The 14080-nt window shown below is 32.7% G+C and overlaps 2 protein-coding genes across 7 annotated transcripts in view; one reads left to right on the plus strand and one right to left on the minus strand.

Moving 5' to 3' along the window:
* arfip2a (ADP-ribosylation factor interacting protein 2a) overlaps positions 1–10836 on the plus strand; it is a 13763-nt gene extending 2927 nt beyond the window's left edge. For 2 of the 6 annotated variants that reach the window (XM_073817611.1, XM_073817612.1), the window contains 8 exons: positions 1022–1130; positions 1241–1303; positions 4341–4421; positions 4777–4892; positions 6686–6907; positions 7982–8139; positions 9840–10014; positions 10107–10836. In XM_073817611.1, the coding sequence (XP_073673712.1) occupies positions 1022–1130; positions 1241–1303; positions 4341–4421; positions 4777–4892; positions 6686–6907; positions 7982–8139; positions 9840–10014; positions 10107–10262 (1080 nt within the window). In that variant the 3' untranslated portion in view covers positions 10263–10836. The remainder of the gene's footprint in view (positions 1–1021; positions 1131–1240; positions 1304–4340; positions 4422–4776; positions 4893–6685; positions 6908–7981; positions 8140–9839; positions 10015–10106) is intronic. The other 4 variants (XM_073817613.1, XM_073817614.1, XM_073817615.1 and 1 more) reach the window with 2 other exon arrangements.
* The window catches only part of b3glcta (beta 3-glucosyltransferase a), a 397462-nt gene that overhangs the window by 223289 nt on the left and 160093 nt on the right, over positions 1–14080 (minus strand). The window lies entirely within an intron of this gene.

Raw genomic sequence — 14080 nt, forward strand, 5'->3', positions numbered from 1 at the left:
TATTTGATCCAAAGTGCTGCAAAAACAGTTTGAAATTTTGAAATATTTGTTCTTTTTAAAATCACTGTTTTCTATTTGAATATATTTTAAAATGTAATTTATTCCTGTGATCAAGCTAAAATTTCAGCATCATTACTCCAGTCTTCAGTGTCACATGATCCTTCAGAAATCATTCTAATATGCTCATTTGCTGTTCAAAAAAGATTTTTTATTTTTTATTATTATTATCAATATTTAAAACAGTTTTTTAGGATTCTTTGATGCATAGAAAGATCCAAAGATCAGCATTTATCTAAAAAAAGAACAGCTTTTGTAACATTATACACTATACAATTCAAAAACTTGCAGTCAGTACTATATTTTACTGACTGCAGTACTATATTTACAGTACTATATTTTTTTTATATTTATTTTTTTGAAATAAATTATAGAGATTAATACTTTAATTTAGCAAGGATGCTTAAAATTGATCAAAAGTTAAAAAAGATTTCTATTTCAGATAAATACTGTTCTTTTCCACTCAGCAGTTTCCAACAATAATAATAATAATAAATGTTTTTGAACAGCAAATCAGAATATTAGAATGATTTCTAAAGGATCATGTGACTAAAGTAAGGATGCTAAAAATTCAGCTTTGAAATCACAGGAATAAATTACATTATTAAATATATTCAAATAGAAAACAGTTATTTTAAACACTTAAAATATTTCAAAATGTTACTGTTTTTGCTGTACTTTGGATCAAATAAATGCAGGCTTGGTGAGCAGAAGAGACTTATTTAAAAAAAAAAAACATAAAAAAATCTTACAGTTCATAAACTTTTGACTGGTAATGTATTCATTGAAAAAATAAATATATTATAATAGTATATAAATAATACCAAAATAGCACTGCTCCATCCTCACTTTTGATACCCGCTTGTGTTTTCCCCACCTAGTGTGCACAGTTTGTGGTAAATGTGTTTTTGTCTCTCTGTTATAAAGCGTAATATTCTATGATATTAAATCTCATCATGTTCAGGACTTGCAGCAGGTGATGGTATCTGGACCAAACCTGAATGAAACCAGCATTGTGTCTGGAGGCTACGGAGGGGCAGCAGAGGGCATCATACCCACCAGTTCCATCAAAGGTAAAGAGCACTTGAATAGCTCAAAATGGTATCTGATTTGATGCAGCATCTACTGTAAGTCATGTGCCTGGCAAGGTTCAGCTTACATCTCTGCTGACGTATATGTTTAGGACCAGCTGTACGTTTCAACCCGGAGTATTTTGACAGAAGATGTGGCAGCGCACCCAAACCAGGTGTCCGTGTATACGCATGCTAACTTGACAGATTTTCTTATTTTAGAATCTTTGTCCCTACAGCTTCCTCTCTCTCCCCTGGTGTAAAATGTGTTTGTCAGCATTTTAACAGCAAACGTTTGGCTTTTTTCTACAGGGTGCTGAGGACAGTCGCATGGTGGAATGCATGTTTGCTTGTGCAACATATATTTGTTTGTTTTAAATATACTGTAAACATGTTTGTTTAACAAAAATTGTTATTTGTGAGCTGATATGTTTGTATAATAATTCTTTTAATGGTGTTCCTTTATGCTCAATAACATTAACATTAACACTGCACTAATACATATGCCAGAATACTAAACCTAACTGACACAGTCAGTGGCGGTTAATTATTCAATTTTATTCATTATGTTGCGTCATTTGAATATCTATTCTGGGGGGGGTTCCATAAAACAAGTTTACCAAATGTGACCCTGGACCACAAAACCAGTCATAAGGTTAAATTTTACAAAACTGAGATGTATACATCATATGAAAGTTCAATAAATAAGCTTTCTATTGATGTATGGTGTGTTAGGATAGGACAATATTTGGCCGAGATACATCTATTTGAAAATCTGGAATCTGAGGGTGCAAAAAAATCAAAATACTGAGAAAATCACCTTTAAAGTTGTCCAAATTAAGTTCTTAACAATGCATATTACTAATCAAAAATAACATTTTGATATATTTATAGTAGGAATTTTACAAAAAATCTTCATGGAACATGATCTTTAGTTAATTTCCTAATGATTTTTGGTCTAAACGAAAAATCAATCATTTTGACCCATGCAATGTATTTTTGGCTATTGCTACAAATATACCCCAGCGACTTAAGACTGGTTTTGTGGTCCAGAGTCACAAATAAGTCAGGCTTATTTCAGTTAGTCTGACTTATTTTGAGCCAAATCAAGTGACAATAAGTCAGACTAACTAAAATAAGCCTGGCTTATTGGGTAAATTTGTTTTATGGAACACCCCTCTGGTTGGTCAAATTATTAATCATAGAAGCCTGTATGTTGTTATTGTGCTCTAGCATTTGTGAAGCAATTACAATAAATACATTTAAGTTTATTAAACTGTTAAAAAAAATAAACTTTATAAATTGACAAGACAAGTTAGTTTTAATTTTATATTAATAAAATATTGTTTTGTATACACTACCGGTCAAAAGTTTTTGAACAGTAAGATTTTTATGTTTTTTTAAAGAAGTCTCTGCTCACCAAGCTCGCATTTATTTGACCCAAATTACAGCAAAAATAGTAAAACTGAGATATTTTTAGTATTTAAAGTAACTGTTTTCAAATTGAATATATTTTAAAATGTAATTTATTCCTGTGATTTCAAAGCTGAATTTTTAGCATCATTACTCCGGTCACATGATCCTTCAGAAATTATTCTAATATTCTGATTTGCTGCTCAAAAAACATTTATTATTATGTTGAAAACAACTTGAGTGTTTTTTTAGGTTTCTTTGATGAATAGAAAGTTCAGAAGAACAGCATTTATCTGAAATATAAATCTTTTGTAACATTATAAAGGTCTTCATCGTCACTTTTGATCAATTTAAAGCATCCTTGCTAAATAAAAGTGTAAATCTATAATTTCTTTCCCCTAAAAATTATACTAACTCTAAGTTTTTGAATGGTATTGTGTATGATGTTACAAAAGCTTTTTGTTTCAGATAATTCTGATTTTTGGATCTTTCTATTCATCAAAAAATCCTGAAAAAAATTTACTCAACTGTTCTAAGTATTGATAATAATAATAAATGCTTCTTGAACAGCAAATCATTAAAAATGATTTCTGAATGATCATGTGACACTGAAGAATGGAGTAATGATGCTGAAAATGTAGCTTTTATCACAGAAATAAATTATATCTTAAAATATATTCAGATAAAAAGCAGTTATTTTAAATAGCAAAATTATTTCACAATATTACTGCTTTTGCTGTATTTTGGATCAAACTAATTCAGGCTTGGTGAGCAGTGGAGACTTTTTTTTAAAAGAACATTAGAAATATTTTATTGTCTTTTTATCATGTATATACTACCATTCAAAGAATTTGTGGTCAGTAATATTTGTATCATTTTGTTTCAAACAAATGCAGTTCTTTTGAACTTTCCATTCAAAGACTCCTGCAGTTTCCCCCCAAAAAATACACACAGATGTTTTTAACATTGATAATAAAAATAAATATTGTTTGATCAGTCAGCATGTTAGAATGGTTTCTAATGGATCATGTAACATGGAAGAGTGCTGTAATTTATTCACAGGAATAAATTACATTTTGAAATATACTAAAATAGAAAATAGTTTTTTTTTTTTTTAAATAATATTTAAGAATATTTCAGTTTTTTACTGTGTTTACAAATAAATGCAACCTTTTAAAAACATTGAAATCTTGCCAACCAAACTTTGAATGGTAGTTTGTATATAGTAGTCAACATTTGAAGTGGATTAAAACCTTTCATCAAAGTTGTCCTAAATTCAAAACAATACCCATTCTTGTCTTAGGTCAACGTTGAACTTTTTTGATCCACATACTGTATTCATTTTAATTGCTGCATTTATAATGACCGTCACTGTACAGAGTCAGTCCTTTAGGAGCAGCCTTGTTACTCATTTATCTTCAACCTACTTCCACCTTTTATCACCTTGCATTTTATAAAGCTATAATTTGCATCTCTTTTGGTCACATTGTTTTTAATAAACCTGTAATAAACTTTCACTTTTAATCATTTCACTGTTGATAAAACATCATTGTTCATGCATACATCATAATTGAAATTGTTTTGATTCATTTTGATTATTCAATCTATGAAATCATGCACTTGTTTATTGATTCCTGTAAACTCCACGTCAAAAAAAATCATTGTGCCACCCAGTTCATGTGCATTACTCATCTGTATTACTACAAAACACTCAGTGTTGCAATTTCCCTAAAGGCCTTTCACTTAAACTAAACCTCCATCCCATTCCTCCACCCGTCCACTGTTATTCATTCATTTCAGACATCCGCTCCAAATCCAGGGGCATCACTCCCAGCCATTCAGCCGCCAGTCGGATAGCAAACCAGCCAGGACATTACCCAGGTATCTCAGGGCCTCCTCACCCCCTCCAGTCACTGCCAGACACATTTTCAGCCCATAATTATCAGTCATTACTCATTTTCTGTCATCACACCTTTTATTCTTGTCCCCGTTTATTTTTGAGTCCCAGGAATAAATTCTGATTGATTATACTTTCTTTTTTTTTTTTTTGGAAGTCTTTAGTTTCTACATGAGACGTCTATAAAGTCAAGCTCTGACCTTTATAGACACAACTGGGTTGTGATATTCAAAACCCTGTTGCTTATATCCAGAATGTACATTTTGAAATGAAATTGTGTATTTTGGTAAGGTTCCCTCTCTTATTTATAATAGAAATGCCTACATTTTCTACTCTCAGCTCCCAGCATGCACCACAGCAACAGCAACTCATCCATGATGTCGGAGGAGGCCACAAGAGGAGTAGCTGTAGAGAAATTTGACAGCGTGAAAAAGTGGAGCATTAACACGTACAAGGTACAGTCGTTTCGTGTTCAGGCTGAATATATTTATTCAAAAATACAGGAAAAACAATAACAATGTATATATTGCTTTTATGACAAAGGTGAATATTCAGCATCATTACTCCAGTCTTCTTGATGCTCAAGAAACTATTATTATCAATGTTGAAAACAATTGTGCAGCTTCATAATTTTGAGGAAATTGTGATACATTTTTTTTCAGGATCCTTTGACTAGAAAATATGTAAAAATAGAAATAAAAGCATTTTGTAACATTATAAATGCCTTTATTGTAATCTTTGGTCAATTGGATGTGTCCTTGCTATATAAAAGTAATAATTTATTTAAATCTTTTTTAATTCTTACGGACCACAAAGATTTTTAAAATTATTGGTAACACTTTACAATAAGGTTCATTAGTTAAACATTAGTTAATGTATTAACTAACATGAACTAACCATGAGCAATACATTAGTTACTGTATTTACTAATCTTCATTAACGTTAGTTAACGGAAATACAGTTGTTCATTGTTTGTTCATGTTAGTTCACGCTGCATTAACTAATGTTAACAAGATTTTAGTAATGTATTAGTAAATGTTGAAATTAACATTAACAAATATTAATAAATGCTGTATAAGTGCAGTTCATTATTAGTTCATGTTAACTAATGTGGTTAACTAATGTTAACTAATGAACCTTATTGTAAAGTGTTACCAAATTATTTAAACTGCTGTTCAAAAGTTTGGGATCAGTAATGTTTTTAAGGAAGTTTCTTATGCTCATCAAGGATGCATTTATTTGATCAAAAATGCAGAAAAAAAAAACAGTAATATTGCAAAATGTTATTACAATATAAAATAATGGTTTGTATTTTAATGCATTTTAAAATATAATTTATTCCTGTGATGCAAAGCTGAATTTTCAACCATTACTCCAGTCTTAAGGGTCACATGATCCTTCAGAAATTGTTGTAATATGCTGATTTATTATTAGAATTGTCAATGTTGGCAACAGTTGTTTGCAAAATATTTTTTTGGAACCTGTGATCCTTTTTTCAGGATTATTTGATAAATAAAACATTAAAAAGGACAGCATTTATTCAAAATATTAATCTTTTCTAACAATAAACAAGTTTTTACTATCACTTTTTATATCAGTTTAACACATCATTGCTGAATAAGAGTAATAATTTCTTTCAAAAAAAGAAAGAATAAAAATGTACCGACCACGTCGGCATATAGCGCCGTTGCGCTCCGGCCCCCTATCTCTCTCTCCCACTTCGCTTCCTGTCAGTAGTGATCTGTTCTTTCAAAATAAAGGCAAAAATGGCAAAAAATAAATCTTTAAAAAAAAATTTACTGACCACAAACTTTTGAACGGTGTTTATTGTTAGAAAATAATTTTTAACTGTTTATTCATCAAAGAATCCTGAAAAAAAGTATCACAGGTTCAAAAAATATATAAAGCTGCACAACTGTTTCCAGCACTGATAATAAATATTAGAATATTTAGATTGATTTCTAAAAAGATCATGTGACACTGAAGACTGGAGCAATGATTCTGAAATTTCAGCTTTGATAACAGTAATAAAGTCGATTTTATGTATAGAAAAATGTTATTTTATATCATAATATTTCACAATATTAAAATTTTCTGTATTTGTATTCAAATAAATGCATCCTTGATGAGCATAGAAACTTAAAAAATCTCACTGATCGCAAACTATTGAATGGTAGTGTATGTAGAGGTATTTAGGGTTGATACAACAATGAAAGGATTTATGTGTATCTCTTGCCATCTTCACCAGTGCACAAAACAGATGTTTTCGGAGCGTTTCGGTCGTGGCACAAAGACGGTGGACCTGGAGCTTGAGGCTCAGATTGATGTGCTAAGAGAGACTAAGATGAAGTACGAGCGTATTCTGAGACTAGCGCGTGAACTCACCAACCACTTCTACAACATGGTGCAGACTCAGCAGGCTCTTGGAGACACCTTTGCTGATCTTAGCCAGAAATCACCAGAATTGCAGGTACTAATAATTTGCTGGCCCTGCCTTGCCCTGCAGTGTTGGACCAAATTATAGTTGGTTACATATCACCACTGAATCTTGAAAGGATTGTTCACACAAAAATGAAAATTCCGTTATTAATTACTCACCTTCAGATCTTTCCAAACCTGTAGGACCTTTGTTCATCAAAACACAAATTAAGATATTTTTGATGAAGTCAGGCAGCTTTCTGACCCTGCATAGACAGCAATGCACCTGACACGTTCAAGGCCCAGAAAGGTAGTAAGAACTTTGATAAAATAGTCCATGTGACATCAGTTCAACGGTAATGTTAGGAAGCTATGAGAATACTTTTTGTGTGCGAAGAAAACAAAAATAACGACTTCATTCAACAATTTCCTCTCTTCTGCGTTAGTCACGAGTACAACTTCGACAGAAGAGAAGAAATTAAGGTAAGGTAAGGAAAGTCATGTTGAACCACTGATGTCACATGGACTATTTTAATGATGTCCTTACTACCTTTCTGGGCCTTGAATGTGTCAGTTGCATTGCTGTCTATGCAGGCCCAGAAAGCTCTCGGATTTCATAAAAAAAAAAATCTTAATTTGTGTTATGAAGAACATGAGAACAACATGAGGGTGAGTAATTAATGACAGAATTTTTTGAGTGAACTATCCCTTTAACATAGTGTCACATTTTTAAATGATTTTTACAATATATAAAATTACAAGCACTTGCCTTATACTTATTTTGATCTGGAAAGGCAAGGCAAAAAAAAAATCTTACTGTCCAAAACAGTATCCACTGTTACACTGCAGGACTGTACAGAGCTGTTACATTTTTCATAAAATTTAGTTTTGATGTTTAAATGGATTGAATTTGTATTAAAGCTTGAATCTAGAGTAGATTTTGCTTTTATCACATTGTAAAATTTATTTTGTTTCCACTAAATACAGTATTGGTAGTTTTTGTGCAGTGGTTTTCTGATTTAGTGACAATTTTATTATAACCTTAATATGCCTTATTCTATTTGATAGTTTATTAGCTTTATAAATAATGTAAGCCTTAACTTAAACTTCATTTCAACTTTTCCAGGATGAGTTTGGCTATAATGCAGAGACGCAAAGACTGCTATGCAAGAATGGAGAGACGCTCCTGGGTGCCATTAATTTCTTTGTGTCCAGCATTAATACACTAGTCAACAAAACCATGGAGGACACACTCATGACCATCAAGATGTATGAGAACGCAAGGTATCAGATGTTTGATATTTATTGAGTTACATATTAAATGTTTAAATGTGTTTCACATGTTCAAACTTGTTTGTGTGTTATGTATACACACACACACATGTTGTGTTTTCATGTTTTATGGGGACATTCCATAGGCGTAATGGTTTTCATACTGTACAAACCGTATTTTCTATGGCCCTACACCTACCCTACACCTAAACCTAGCCCTCACAGGAGATTGTGCACACTTTTACTTCCTCGAAAAAACTCATTGTGCATGATTTATAAGCCTGTTTTCTCATGGGGACCTAAGAAATGTCCCCACAAGGTCAAAATTTAATGGTATTACTATCCTTGTGGGGACATTTGGTCCCCATAACGTGATAAATACCAGGTACACACATCACACACACACACACACACACACACACACACACACACACACACACACACACACACACACACACACACACACACACACACATATACACACATATATATATATATATATATATATTCATTGAATGGGTCAAAATGATCGATTTTTCTTTTATGCCAAAAATCATTAGGATATTAAGTATCCATGAAGATATTTTGTAAATTTCCTTCCATGAATATATGAAAACTTTATTTTTTATTAGTAATATAGATTACTTTAAGACTGTCAAATAGTTGTATCTCAGTCAAATATTGTCCTATACTAACAAACCATTACATTACATCCATACAACCTGTATATCTGTACCTGTATGTATTTAATTCTTAAAAAAGACCCCCAAATGAGGATAGGTCAAAGACTTTTTACATTTACCGGTATTGCTAAAGACAGGTACCAGGTATATCATTGAATGTACATTATGAAACAGGACTTTAGAAATCCATGTATTGCTGTATTTCAACATCATTTAACATGTCACTGGAATCGTTTTGCAATTTAGTTTGTCAATCTGTCTGAAGTCGTCATTCACACACAAAACATTCTGGCTGATGGATCATGTTGGGTTTTTTCCCCCCACAACATGCATCAGAAGAATTACATTTTAACTTGTTAGACTGTATGTACTTTTGTATAATTAATTTGTATAAAAAAATCACTTAAAGTTCTCTTAAAAATTAAAATGCTCTAATGTTGTTCTGAACCTCTATGACTTTCTTTATTTTGTGGACCATAAAGGAATGCATTTTAAAAGGATAGTTCCCCCAAAAATGAAAATTCTGTTATTAATTACTCACCCTCATGTCGTTCCAAACCCGTAAGACCTTTGTTGATCTTCAGAACACAAATGAATTACTTTTATTGATGAACTCCGAGAGCTTTCTGACCCTGCACAGACAGCAACACAACTACCACATTCAAGACCCAGGACATTGTTAAAATAGTCCATGTGACATCAGACATTCAACCTTAATTTTGTGAAGCTACGAGAATACCTTTTGTGCTCAAAGAAAACTAAAATGAACAACAACTTCTTCAATTTCTTCTCTTCCGTGTCAGTCTCCGCTGCCATTCACAACGCCACACAGTGGAAGTCAATGGTAACCAAAACTGTGAGCTTGTAACAACATGGCGAGTAAATGACCATTTTGTTAATCTGACAGCTCTAATTATGATATCAAGGGATTCACAGCTTGTATGTCTAGGTTTTTTTTAAATCCTAGGATTAGTTATATAGCTTTATTGAATCAGTTTATACTAATGAGTGCTGATGTTACTGTTTCAGACTGGAGTTCGATGCCTACAGGGCCGACCTGGAGGAGTTGAGTGTGGGTCCGCGGGACGCTGCAGCCATGGTGCGCATTGAGTTTGCTCAACAGCAGTACCAAATCCAGAAAGACAAGTATGAACGACTGCACAGTGATGTCAGCATCAAGCTCAAGTTCCTGGAGGAGAATAAGGTACCATGTTGAAATCCATGTTGTTCAACTGTTAATCAAAGATATTACTCGGTTTTGTTATTTTCTTCAGACTTGTATATGCTGATTTCCAGGTAAAGGTGATGCACAAACAGCTCCTGCTGTTTCATAATGCTATCTCTGCGTATTTCGCTGGGAACCAGCAGCAACTGGAACAGACTCTCAGACAGTTCAACGTGAAATTGAAGCCACCAGGTTCTGACAAGCCGTCGTGGCTTGAGGAACAGTGATCGCTTTGTCGACGTAAAGAGACACTCAAACATGGAAACCCGAAAATGCATTGGACAAGTGATTCGTATGAATGATTAAGACAAAAGACGTAGTTGTTTTTAAGTTGCCAAACCTGGAAAGATGCCCGGTTTATTTAAAGCCAGAACGGCTTCAAATGAATATTCATTTTTATCCAAATTGCTTATGGAAACTAACTGCGGTTACGTTTTACAGCTGCCTTAACTTACTCTCTCGTATACATTCAAACATGTCGCAAAATTCCAATACGAATCGATCACATCATTTACTTTCTGTAAAAAAACGTTGACATTTTCTGAGGCATTCATAGTGAGCACCTCGCAGCCCAGTTTGTATCCTTTGTTTTATCATAGAGTAGAGCTGAAAGGAATGAATGTTGTGCTTGTGTGTTTGTTTTTAATGTAAGGTTGTTTGAAGGAGAATTGGGTCATGGTATAAGACTGAAAAGTTGCTCACGGTATGTGTCATAAGAAGGTTAATAATATATTTATATTTATGTAAATTGTGAAGTCCCACCTATGAAATTAAAACACATTTGAAAGCGATAGAATCTAATGAGTTTGTATTGTCATATACATCTTGTCTTGTGTGTCACTCTTTTGTTTCTGAGCAGCATCTTCAAACTTTGTGTAGCTGTCAGCAGATGCTACCGGTAGAGCCTAGAAGGATTTAACCGTTTTTCCTTGACTGGATTGTTGTTCCTTTGGCTGCATACTTAAATAAGAGAAGGGCTTGGTAATCAAACTGTGTCATCATTGTTAAGAGCTTTACTTCAAAAAGAATGTGTAACATCCGCAATTATTTTTTCTTTGTGTTACACAATTTTTGATATTGATTCAGTCTGGCATTTAATCTGCTTAAAATACTGTCTCAGCTAAAAGCAAACTACTCCTTGCAGAGACTGTCGAAAGATGACTTTTGTTGTAGTTAATATTGACTGGATTTTGCGTGTGGGTGTATATATACATATGTGATCCTGGACAGCAAAGTCAGTCTTAAGTAGCACGGGTGTATTTGTAGCAATAGCCAAAAATACATTTTAGCTGCGTCATTATGCCAAAAATCATTATCATGTTCCATGAAGGTATTATGTAAATTTCCTACCGTAAATATATCAAAACTTAATTTTTGATTAGTAATATGCATTGCTAAAAACTTCATTTGAACAACTTTAAAGGTGATTTTCTGCTTTTTTGCACCCTCAGATTCCTGATTTTCAAATAGTTGTCTCAGCCAAATTGGCCTATCCTAACAAACCATACGTCAATGCAAAGCTTATTTCAGCTTTCAGATGACGTATAAATCTCAAAAAATGTACCCTCCTCAGAATATTGGATGAGAAACCAATTTGTAGTACAAAAATAAAACAAAATATACAAAATATAACATTAAAAAGAATATACATCATTTTTCTAAAGAAACATTGTCCAACAGTGACACCAGCACGTAAAATCCGTCTATCTCTCGCCTGAGTCTTCTCTCCTGAGCCCGTTGAGTTTTAACCACATAGTGAAAGGATCGGCTGTGATTTGTTTTTTATGTGATTAATCCTGCCTACTGTGTCCTTTTAAGTTCGTGAATCAGACAGAATGAACAATATAATGGCGTCAATAGGAGGACAAATTTTAAGTAAAAAGTAAGTAAACAACTCACACACTTAAATATTTAACCACTTTTGAAATGGACTGAAAACCTGATCTTTGGGAGTTTCTTAGTTAGTAATCAGCTTAGTGAAATGTAAAGTAAATGTCCTTGTTGGTGACCAATATTTAGCTGTGATCCAAAAAAAAAATCAAAAATAGAAGTTAACCATTAAGAAGAGTTGGAATAAAATATTGTTTAAATTGTTACTGCCTTGAGTTATTATTTTGGAATAAATGTAAAATGCTTAAAAACACTAACTTGATGAGATTCATACTTGGCTTTAATAAACAGAATATTGATTATACATTGTTAATGTAAAAATATAAAATATAATTGTTTTTTTCTGATAGTGTAAGTAATGTTTATTTAATGAAGAAATGTGAATGAATATACATTTGATTAAAAAAAATAAAAAATCAACCCACACCATATATACAGTCAAACCAAAAATTATTCAGACACCAGATATAATTATTGATATTTTTAGTGGGTGCAGGACACTATACTTCATTTATGTAAGTGAGGATAGCAAAATAAAATAAACTGTGACATATTATACCCAAAAATTCTTTATACAGTGGGCCAGTAAAATTGATACAAATTTGGGACAAACAATTATTCAGACACTTTGATGTGACTGTGTTGCTTAAGTGTTTTTTTTTTTCTTTAATTGCTAATGCGACTAAACAAAATTAAGCATTGCTTGGTAATTGGTCAACAAATTATTGATAGTTGTGTAAATATTGTCATACTAACAGTAGTCTGAAATTTTGGTCAATTGTAATCCATTACACACCTTTTAAAGAATTAGTGTCAAAGTGATCTGACATTATCAAGATGAATTTGTTCTGACACGTTAACTCTTTGAGTTCTTGAGCTCGTAAGTACCATTTTTCTAAACTATAGCGAACAAACTGTGATAATGTGAGAAATATTTGACAGTATATTATCCAGTCCAGTCCTATATTACTCCCAGTGTTGGGGTAAGGCATTACAAGTAACCCGAGTTACGTAATCAGGTTACTTTTTTCCAAGTAACTAGTAAAGTAACGCATTACTTTTTCATTTACAAGAAAAGTTACTTTTTCAAAAAAGCAACAGCAGATACTTTTGGTTTCCTTTATGTATTTAATCCCATTTTATTAACCAGTGTCTTTGCTGCTGACCTTTGTTGACCTAATTCAACAATACTAATAAGCAAAATTTACTTTAGATTATCATTTGTGCTTCATTTTTCTCATTGCTGAAGAGTGTTGAACGTACAGAGGTGAATTTACTTTCACCTCTTTATTAGCATAGGCTTATTCATTTATCTTTTTGGTGTGAAAGGGCTTTACATTAGCTAAAAATCGTTCTTTTTTTTTTTCATATTAAAAACAAACAAGCAAGACCTGCCCAGATTTAAAAAGTAACACAAATGTAATGTAACACATTACTTTCCATAAAATGTAATGAAATTAGTTACTTTTTAAGGAAGAAACACAATATTTTAATGCAATTCTTTTAAAATGACTCCACAAAGGTGTTAGTTTTCAATGTATGGTTACAGCCCTGTAGTAAGATATTTACCTGAAAAATAAAGTAACGTTAAGTATAGGCTACGTTTTGAGAGATTTTATGGTTGGTTGTCTGTTGCTAAACAACTAATAATTTTAGCACCTGATGGTTTTAGTAGCCTTTCTGTGGTTTTACACTATAAATTTGGCTGCGTATTTCAGGGTTATTTTGTCTATTTAAATATTAACCCATGTGAAACCCGGAGAAAATGTAAACAGCTTTGTGTTTCTAACGGTAGTCGCTCTTACTATCCGTTAAACTAGGTGAATACCGATGGTGAATTCCCACTTAGCCTACATGGTACTTTCTGACATTTGAACGGTGACACAGGGATTACGTCTGAAACAAGCGCTGACGAGTTCTGGGCGTGAGCAACAGGTAAGAGAGCAGAGGATTGCAACATCAACTCTTCCGCAGAACGGCTTTGCCGTAACCAACAGTCCCGTGTGTCAGTAACTTGGAGCATGTTTTTCTCATCTGGAGTATATAGCCAAAGTAAACTCGGATATGGTCAGACAGTAGTTTCTTTTGGGGGACGCCTGGATACCTCTCAAACGAGTAAGTAAAACATTTCTATGAATTTAAAATACAAAGATAC

This window comes from Garra rufa, chromosome 14, assembly GCF_049309525.1.
Source record: "Garra rufa chromosome 14, GarRuf1.0, whole genome shotgun sequence".
Lineage (NCBI taxonomy): Eukaryota > Metazoa > Chordata > Actinopteri > Cypriniformes > Cyprinidae > Garra > Garra rufa.